Raw genomic sequence first — 10,564 nt, forward strand, 5'->3', positions numbered from 1 at the left:
CCTCTCTGAGCGGATGGGGGGGCCTACTCTCAGTACAAGAAGGTTCAAGGAACATGGTCGACAACATTCCGCCAGTCCCACATCAACGTACTACTAGAGGCAATGGCCATTTTTCTGACCTTGAAACGACTAGCTCTGGCCAGGAACATTCATATCAGACTAGTCTCGGACAGTGCAGTGATAGTTCATTGCATAAACAGAGGAGGCTCCAAGTCAAGCCAAATAAATCATGTGATGATTGCAATCTTTTCGTTGGCAATGAAACATCATTGGCACCTGTCAGCCACTCACCTGGCAGGAGTATGAAATGTCATCGCGGACTCACTGTCCAGGACAACTCCACTGGAGTCGGAGTGGTCCTTGGAGAAAAAATCATTCAATTGGATTTGCCAACAAATCCCGGGCCTTCAGGTAGACCTGTTCGCCACGGAGTCCAATCACAAACTTCCGTGTTATGTGGCTCCCAATCTGGATCCTCTGGCTCACACCACAGATGCGATGTCCATAGACTGGAACAATTGGCAGAAGATTTACTTATTTCCACCAATAAATCTCTTGCTGAAAGTTCTACACAAACTCAGATCTTTCAGAGGACAGATAGCATTGGTAGCACCCAACTGGCCGAAGAGCAATTGGTTTCCTCTTCTACTAGAGTTGAAACTCCGTCCCAGACGGATTCCCAACCCAAAACTGACTCAAATAGTACAAACTCGGACTGTGTCAGCTTCCTCAAGAATTCTGAATGCCCTAACTTTATGGACTTCATGAAGTTTGCAGCACAGAAGGATCCTAGTATTGACCCACTAAACACCCTGTTCGTGGAGTCAGACAAAAGAGAATCAACACTCAGGCAGCATGATTCGGCAGTAAGGAAGCTAGCCATCTTTCTAAAAGAATCAGATGTCCAAAAGATGACTACGAACCTGACAATTTCATTTTTTAGAACTCTGTTCGAAAAAGGCCTACTGCTAGTACCATTACTACGACTAAATCTGCCCTGAGGAAGATATTTCAGTTTGGCTTTAATATTGATTTAACAGATTTGTACTTCTCGTGTATCCCTAGAGCATGTGCTCGTGTGAGACTGGTAGACCGCCCTCACACGGTCTCCTGGTTTTTAAATGACGTACTCAGGTTGGCTTCAGATACTGTTGCATTTTCCTAGTGATAGTATGGATTTGGTCATATTAGGTGCTTTTTACAATTTGTAATTTGTTATCCTTACCTTGGTTATTTAAACAATAATTTTAAGGAATTTTTATTTTCCTTTCATATAAATTTTTGTTTACATTTTATTTCCAAGCTTGTATGGCCAATTCTCTGTTACTATTTCACTGGCCGACACAGGTCGAGCCCAGAAAAGGGATTTTGACAAAGGAAAAATCTATTTCTGGGGGAAGACCTGTGTCGCCTAGTGAACCCATCTTTCTCTTTTTCCTTTTCCCCACCCTTTAGCTGGCCCAAGCTTGGGTGCGTATTTCAGGAATGAGGGTTCTTGGCAGAGGTAGTAGTAGCAAGCAGAAGGTAGACGTTGTAACGGCACCTCTCTAGAGGGGGATTTTGAGAGAGGAGACATCTAATTGGCAAAGCATCTGTGATAGTGGTTTCCACTCACCCCTGTGCTATACCGACACCAGGGTGGGCAAGCTGGAGGTAGTAACTCTGGCATTCATTATGGCTTTTTTCTCTGGTATGTTTAGCATTTATTTATACCTAGAAATGAGTGCTATAGGGACATTTCACTGGGCAACACGGGTCTTCCCCCGGAAATAGATTTTTCCTTTGTCAAAATCCCTTTTTCGGTTATTGATGATTTTCAGTAAAGGGTGCTCTGCCGGGAATAGAACTCCTGCCATTGATGGGGGCTGCCTGTATGTGTATTATTATTATTTTGAATTAACATGATTTAACAACTAGTCATATTTCTTGACTCCCGTTCAAATGTGAATTGAGAATGGAAAAATTTGAGCCCGGTAAAGTTAAAGAAATTGGGGAGATAGTAAGAAACCTGCGGGAACAGATTTAAAGTCTTTCTTCTTCTTCCCAGCTGGGTCCCATTTTTTATACGGGGTCACCGTTTAGGATGAGCTGTTTCCATCCTGTGCTTCTGCCTCATCAATTCCCTTCTCATGTAGGTCTCCTCTCACACATACCTAAGTGCAGCTATGGCTTAAGAATGAATGCTGCAAACAACCCATAGTATTATCTACTGTGTGGTAAGCACTGATTTCTATAATGATGGCAAATGATTCTCTAAACTGCTTCATGTAGTGTGACCCAGCAGAGGAAGCTTGATCTTTAGTTTTAAATGCAAAATTTTTTGAATCAGAAGTGAAAGGTGGAACTATGTAAAGATGAAGAGGCTGTACAGCAACTTGGGAAGAGGCCAAAATTAGTTTATAAAGATGTGTATTGCAAAAGATAGTTCCCTGCCAATTCTGCTAGGAATTTTTGCAAAGAGTAGACATAAATTTCACTGAAAATTCCACCTTTCATTTGATAATTTTTTTTATTTCATTACAGCGGCTGCAGCTTGGCATATTGGTAATTAGCTTAGAAGATCACAGTCATGTGGCCGGTCTTCTTGGCTATAGTTCTTCGGAGGAGAACTCTGCTGTGTCGTATGAAACGTCCTCAACACTTCCAAGAGATCTCATGCATACACTTCTTGCTAATTTGGGATTCCATGTGGTAAGCTTTTCGTGTATTTTTTTAAGTAATGAAATATGGAGATGAAAATGTAAGTTTAGTCCAGTATGTTGTTAGTGTATTCTTTGTTTTGGGTAACCATATGTATAGTAATTTACCTTGTAAAGTTAAACTTTATGCAAACTAAATCTTGAGAATACAACTTAACAGATTTTAGGAGCTACAAGTCATATTTTTGTTGTAAAGACTATAGTTTTCTTACATAACTATTTTAATTTCTTGATGTGTATTCTTTTTGGATGGTTTCAGAAACACCAACTTAATCAACTTCTGGATGAAGAGAAACCAGGGAAAAAAGGATCTGCAAAAGCTCCTTCAGATGGTGATCAAGCTGTGCAAGATAATAAGGAGGTCATTACTGAAGAAGCTACAGAAACCCAAAAGTCTCAGGAGGGTGAGTATCAAGAATCTTCTGCAGCAGCATCACATCCAGGAACACTTCCAAAAACATCTTTGTCTGCTACAGGTATGTAAGCATTTTATTTTTGCAAGAGTTCAGTCATGATAAATATTTATACATGTTAATTTTATATACTTGATTAGTAAGCAAATGGTCATTTAAGGGAAATCATGTGTTATGAGGATTATTTTGTTATTATTTAGAGAAAAGAATTGTATGAATGTAGTGGTCAGTAGTATTTGGGTGCAACCCAGGTTGCAGATTTCTCTCTTCAGCTGGAATAAATTTCTGGAGTTCTGATGCATTGTTATCTTTATGATCTGAATGTGTTAATTAATTTCATGAAAGTATGCCAAATATTTTAACCAGGAGGAATATTCAGTCTTATAGTCTCATGAATACTATTTCATATTACATAATTCAAGTGAAATTGCTGTGAGACTTGCTTTTTTGTAAAAGTTATGGACTTTTTTTTTCAGTTTTAGAAGAATATGGGGGAGATAATGGCTACGATAGTATGAGCGGTTTGCGACAACAGTGCATAGACTCTCAGCTCTGGGGTACGCATCCACAACATCTGTTAAGACTTCTTTCAACTCTACATTCACATTTGCTCACCTATTGTACGCACCATCAGTTTGAAGAGGTTAGTGTCTGAAATGAAAAGTAAACTTTTATTTTGAATCATTAGAAAAAAGTGAATTAATTTCTATGTAGTTTCAACTGTCTGTCAGAATAAATTTAATTATTTCTTTCCTAGTGATTTACAGTTTGCCAAGGGGCTAATTGGTTAGAATTGTCAAAGATTCTGATGAATTTCCTCTTAAGGGTTTAGTGCCCCAGACTTGCCATTTACTGTTGATTGAAATTTGGGGATTCATTGAAGATGTGGTTGTTATACAAAACCTGTTGATCATACTTAGTCTCATTCCTTGTAAAACAGATAATAGTTATGCTGACATGAGGACTTGAAAGAAAGAAGGCTGTACTGTACATGCCCAGGTTGCAAACCACTCTCTACCTCCAGCCTTATTACTCGTCTTGTGTAGTCTGAGAGAGGAGAAAACAATAACTGAGTACATTAACACACTCCTTTATTTTTTATTTATACAGTGCTCCTCCACTCTTACCCAGGAGTAGGTTCCAGAGCCACCTGCCATGGAAATGCAAAAATCCCCTTTAAAAATGTTGATAACTGGCTTATAACTGCCGAATACACAGTACCCTTTAAACTAAGATGCTTATAACTTATCTATTTTAACATTGCAATGCTTAATTTTATAGTTGAAAGAAAAATATACCTTAAATTATCATACTAAAAAGATTTAATATCATTTCAAATAAAAATACACCACAAAACAAACCATCATCCAAAACACCTAAGAAGAAATATGACAGCAAAAATGCAAAATAATCAATATTTGAAGGTTATTTTAATGCAAAATGCAATAAGAATGCATTTTATACATTCAACTTACCTGTCAGATATATACATAGCTATTGACTCCGTCTTCCCGACAGAAATTCGAATTTCGCGCCACGTGCTACAGGTAGGTCAGGTGATCTACCTGCCTGCTGCTGGGTGGCAGGAATAGGAAACATTCCCGTTTTCTATCAGATTTTCTCTGTCGGCCATATTGTAAACATACGTTTGCAGTACCTCCTGACTTGATTTTCGTGTTTCATCGCCATCGATCTTCTGGGCTGTCTTTTGCAGGGAAGTACTGGATCTTTGGCTCGGCATACGCTTGCGTTAACTTTTTAATGAATTTGGCTTCGAAAAATTTCGAAGAATATATTACATGTAACTACCGAAATTGTCGGTAGACACTCACATATTTTGCAAGAAAGGGAAATATTAATATTTTTTCATTAATACGTGTAATGAGTGTTAGAATTGATCGAGGAAATAAAACTGACTTCCTACTTTAGGGAGTCAGTAAAACATGTAACTAGATACGCTTCCTTTAGTAGTTTTTTGGATACTCGTACTAACGAGCAGTTAGAGTATTAACAGTACTAGTAGTGTTGCATCCTCATCACCTTCTTACTTCACAGAAACTTCAAATTCATAATTGCAATTTGAAGACAAGGGTTGTAGCTTAAAATGCGAGCTATTAAAAGGTAAGAAGTGATTACTAGTGTTCCCCATTGCAGTGGAGGGTGTGTCTGATCGGCTCTGTCTTGCTCTCAGGCCTAGATCTCTTTCAAGCTCCCAAGCCCAGAGGAGAAGGAATGTTGAAAGCCGTAAGGAGGTTTCAGAGAATCCCCACCGGTCAGGCGTCCCCTCGGCAGGTTCTGTAGAGCGTCCCAGACTGCCAAGGATAGCCATTGGAAAGGCATCCTTAAAAAAGTGCGTCTCTTCCTCCGTTTCTTCATCTTACATCCGAAAAGACGAAGAATGTACATGTTTGGAGGAAGCCGCGTTCCAGCAAGCAAGCGCGAGCCACGTTCCAACAGCCAGCAGCGAGCCGCGTTCCAACAGACTAGAGCGAGCCGCGTTCCTACAGCCAAACATGAGCCGCGTTCCAGAAAATTTTTCTTGGCGCAAGGCGCCTTCAAAGAGAAAACAGACGGCTAGAGCGAGGAGCCTTATAGTAGAGTGGCAATCAGAAGGATCCTTCCATTGAACGTTTCTGGGCAAGAGGCTCCTTCTAAAAGGAGCCTAGTAGGCGGCTCGGAACTATCAGGGCGCACGGGAGGAAAAACCTTTCCACGCATAAAGCGAACGTTTCAGGAGCGAGTCTCCTTTCTAGCGTGCGGAACATTCCAGGCGCGCGGAACTATCCAGGCGCAAGGAGCCTGGCGCCAGAATATTCCAAATTTTCTTATGAGAGAGAGGTCAGTCGCGAGGCTCCTCTTTGAGTTTTTAACTTGAGCAACTTTCCCATGGCAAAGGTGCAGATGTCGCACAGGCGGCCGTCGCTTTTGTCAGAAGGATTCTGATATTAAGAGAAGCCCTTTTTCATTATTCAGAAGACTCCTGTGTTAGGCAGTTCCTCTCAATGCGGACTCTCTCCTTCATTCATGCTCTTCCCTCATTATGAAGAGGCAAGAGCTTTGGGAGTTTTCTTAATAAGAATCTCATCGACGTTTGGGTATGATGGCGGATAGGAAATATCTACTTCCTTCCGTAAACCCTAGAGATGAACAGGAATTCTGTCTCTTCCACGATTTATGAGGAAATCACGAAGATTTAAAGAGTTCCGGGATTAACTTCCTTCCTTAAGGAGATATATATACGCTTTCTATCGTTCTATTAACGAAAAGAACGAAGATAGTAAAAATTTTTCCTTTCTCTATCTGCCTCGGCAGGGAAAGAAGGTAGTAGAGTATCTGCTGTATGAGAATACGATGCGGTCAAATCATAAGCACATACCGTAGTTACTTCTTTGCTGTGTAACTCAATTACCAGTATCCTTCTAGGACTTCCCTAGGAAGGACTACGCTTAAAGGGATTGTTATGACAACACCTACTTAGCTTCTAGATTTATCGAAGTCTTGTTTCGCTTAAATATGCATTAATAAGAACTTCCTGAAGTTCGATAATTATATAAGATTCCTTTATTGAATGGAGTAGCTTTGGCAAACTCTGGAAGAGTAAGGCCAGACTGGCTAACGGGAGACTGCTATTCGCCTTAGACCAACACAGTACCATCTAGTTCTCGGTCATGAGCGGTCGGTTACATGTCTCTTTCCTGCGGGATGGAATAACTAACCATATCTCTCCCCTACAATCGCGGTCTTAGCCTCGGATTGAGGGGATAGTTAATCAAACATAAATAAAATATTGTCTGCCTTTTGCTAAGAAGCTTTCAATAAGAAAGATATTACAACCTAACAATGCTGTTTACCGTAGGTAACATTATTAAAGGAGTCTAACGCAGCAGAACACTATATTATATAATGCTCTCATGCTTACGAAAGTATGGCTTATTAGAGTACATGCTTAGTGAGAAGATGAATGTAGTAGAGAATTCACTTTAAGACTACGGTATGGTCAAGTCTTATGCACATACCGAGGTTAACTACAGAATTCCTAGTATCCTTAGAAAGGTTTCCTAGATTAATACTGTTTACCACAATGTGACAGTATTATAAAGGATTCTAATACGGCAGAGCACGTTATAATATAATTCTCTCATTTTTTCGAGAAACGCACACAACCTTTTTAGAATCGGATATTGCTCAGGAGAAGATGGATGAGTCGGATGGGAAACATTCTCTTAGTGGCAGAAGTTGTTTCCCTGTATGGACTATACTACGTATATAAAAGTTTTTTCCTACTATGAACGGAAATTAACATGTGAAAGGATGTCGGGTACCATAAAGGCACAGATGTTCTGGCACATAACCTAAAAAGAATTAGAAGGAAGCGGCAGAAGCGCCAGCCTGGCGCAAATTGCGCCAGAAGTACCATCCAAGATATTTTCTCGTTTTAGTGAGTTATTAACCTAAGAGTCCAGTATCCTCTCGGACAGCAGGCTCGGTAACGGCAAGATTCGTTCCTGATTTTGTTACCCATTTAATCGGAAAGGGGTCGCTTACAAGGAACGATGAAATGATTTATTTTAATCACTTAGGCCAATTCCACGATTCTCTCATATTGCAAAGAGCATCGAGAATCTCTTTTTTTGCCCCTGTTCGCGTTAACAAAAGAGAACCTATTTGGAAAACAGACACGGAACGTGACGATCCTTAAGAGTTTCCATGCAAGATTTTGCATGTCCGTGAGAACCTTCTCGATCGACGATAATAAATGTTAACGTATGTCTAACATTTATTGGAAAGAGTTGTGAGAACCTGCGGAAAGTCTTCTTCATAGATCTCTTCGCAAGGTAGAAGACGAACAGGCTTCCTATAGACTGCTTCCTTTTCCTCGAACAAGAGAGGTAGCAATATATGCCATCTTTAATTTTAAAAAAAGGGAAATAAACTTTAGTCTTTTTTCCCCTAGTTATAAATTCTTAACAGATATGAAGATAAATGGGCGTCAATGGAAGAGAGGATGAATGCCTCATTCTGGCCTTAGAGAGGTTGGATTCACAGAAGTCACGTTCATCTCACAGCATGTTTCGTAAGGCTTTTCCAAGAGTATTTGGATATTCTATCAGAATCTATTTATAGACCGAAAAACTTCTTTTCTCCACTCTGAGTCGGTCTGCGTGCAGACTGACCAGAAGTAGACATGAATGAGAGGTTTTTCAAAGTAAAACAAAAAGATATAGTCATGGTAAAGACATAGAATTGCTGCAGATCGTGCTAGATGGAATGGGGAATCTGTCCTCTTCCGATACCTCTGTGAACCACATGGGGGGTTTTTCTTCCCTTTCAGAGGGAAGAATCACCTTTGTATATATCTGCTATCAATAACGCAGTAAAAGGCTATACTCTGTCTCTACAAGGAGAATTAGAGATAGCAGAGAATTAAGATCTTCGGGATCTTATACGATACCCCAATACGACATGAGTAGGATATCAATTGGATTAGCACGGACAAGGCTCTAACCAGGCGCCAGCCAGGCGACACCCAGGCGCCAGCCAGGCGCCAACCAGGCGCCAGCCAGGCGCCAACCAGGCGCCAGGCACCAACCAGGCACCAGACACCAACCAGGCGCCAGGCACCAACCAGGTGCCAGGCTCCAGGATCTCCAGCTTCTTCGTGTTTGGAGATAGAATTCACCAAGAGTCTCCTCTTTGAGATTTGTCACAGGATCAGTTGTTTCCTGACAGGGACACAAGTTGTTGCACAGGCGGCCGTTGCCCGTGTCAGGATGGACTGAGATTGTGGGAAGTTTCTAGCTAGAACAAACTTCTCATGACAGGGACTCTAGTGGTCGCATAATCGTCTTCATCTCTGTCAGGATGGTTTGATTTGGAGAGACGTTTGTTTTGCACGATCAGCCTTCACCTGCCAGGTACTCAAGATGTCGCACATGTGAAAGTAACCTTATCAGGATGGGGCTGTTACTGCTTAAAGCCCTTCACCTTGTGAAGAGAGGCGCTCTCCTCAGGTGACTCATTCTTCTCCCAACATTATGGGACAAAGATATATCAGACTAGGAAGTCAATGAGGGTGCGGGTCTTTCAGATTACAAGACCTTAGCACCTTTTATTGCATGAATTCGGAGAGTCTCTTGAGTCCTACACACCCCTCCTTCTCCTAGTTCATTACTATTAAGGGGATTATAAATCATCCTCTTCTATAGATATTTGCAGCAAACCGTTTTTCATTATTTGATTTGAGGCTCTTTCAAATAATAGAGGAATGGGTTCCTTTTTTTTTGGACCTCAGATTCTGTGTTCCGACAAGATGGAACTGCCTTGTTAAACTTCTTTGAGAAATTTTATGAGGTAATTCTTTGTTTCTCTTGGTCCTAAACGACCAAGAAGACAAGTGAATTTTTTATGCCTTGGAGTCTCGCATTAGATTCTATGGATACTCGGCTATGGGTTCTTGCCAGCATAGTATGTCTGGTAAAAGAACTAAAACCCTCTATTCCTGACTCAACGCTTTCAGATAGAGGTTCCGTTGTCCAGGCAGGGTACTTACGTTTTCATCTACAGATAATGGTTCAAACGTTTACCTACAGAGTCTTTGGGATGCGATGAGGGCTCTGAAATGAAATGCTTCCCAGAAGGTATTCAGAGGGATACAATAAGAGCTAGAAATCAGGAGTCCTCCAATTTCAACTCGGAGTCTCCTTCGACTTCCAGACTCCTTCCCTTCCTTCGACAAGGATAGGGAAAGATTCTGCAACGAGGAACCTCATCAACATGTAAGAAGAGATTCGTAGCAAACGGAAGTACTCAAGAAGGATCCTCCTCGGAGGAAGACTCTTATCTCTCGTACTGTTAGATATCCTATCGTCTAATGGATGTAGCTGACTACAATCTCCTCCCCTTGCCGGAGAGGCCAAAAGCTCAAAGTGGAAGAATTTCTTCCACCCTTCTCCAGTATCCTGATAAACTATTGTGGTTGTTCAGGACTTTCGGACAATGTAGCGCCAACTAGGCGCCAAATGCCAAAACAGGCGTAAAAAATGCCAGAGGCAGACAGTTCCAAGGAACACTGTCATTATCTGATGAGAAGGAAGAGCGGGTCTCCAACCTAGCGAAGATGCGCTAGAGGCGAGCAAATCGGACAGATAAGAGCGTCCGATGTGGACATCGCCAGACATCCTCGAGACTCTACCAAGCTCGAAGCTCCAGCCAAGTGGGGGGAGACCAGCCAGGCTCCAGGTGCCAAAAAGAGCCAGTCTGGAGCCAGGCGCGAAGCTCCTTCCAGGCGCAAGGCGCCAGCCAGGAGTCAGGTGAAAAGCGCCTTACAGGCGCTAGGTGCCAACCAGGAGTCAGGTGCCAGGCAGGCGCCATCCAGGCGCGAGGCGCCAGCTAGGAGCGAGGGACAGGCAGGCGCGAGGCGCCAGGCAGGCAAGAGGTGCCTGCCAGGCAAGA

The 10,564-nt window shown here is 41.8% G+C and overlaps 1 protein-coding gene across 1 annotated transcript in view; it reads left to right on the forward strand.

Moving 5' to 3' along the window:
- The first annotated feature begins 1,954 nt into the window (after positions 1-1,954).
- LOC135226953 (probable E3 ubiquitin-protein ligase HERC1) overlaps positions 1,955-10,564 on the forward strand; it is a 232,033-nt gene continuing 223,423 nt past the window's right edge. The window contains exons 1-4 of the mRNA XM_064266636.1: positions 1,955-1,999; positions 2,524-2,691; positions 2,959-3,175; positions 3,589-3,755. Of these exons, the coding sequence (XP_064122706.1) occupies positions 1,955-1,999; positions 2,524-2,691; positions 2,959-3,175; positions 3,589-3,755 (597 nt within the window). The remainder of the gene's footprint in view (positions 2,000-2,523; positions 2,692-2,958; positions 3,176-3,588; positions 3,756-10,564) is intronic.

This window comes from Macrobrachium nipponense, chromosome 15 (assembly GCF_015104395.2).
Source record: "Macrobrachium nipponense isolate FS-2020 chromosome 15, ASM1510439v2, whole genome shotgun sequence".
NCBI lineage: Eukaryota > Metazoa > Arthropoda > Malacostraca > Decapoda > Palaemonidae > Macrobrachium > Macrobrachium nipponense.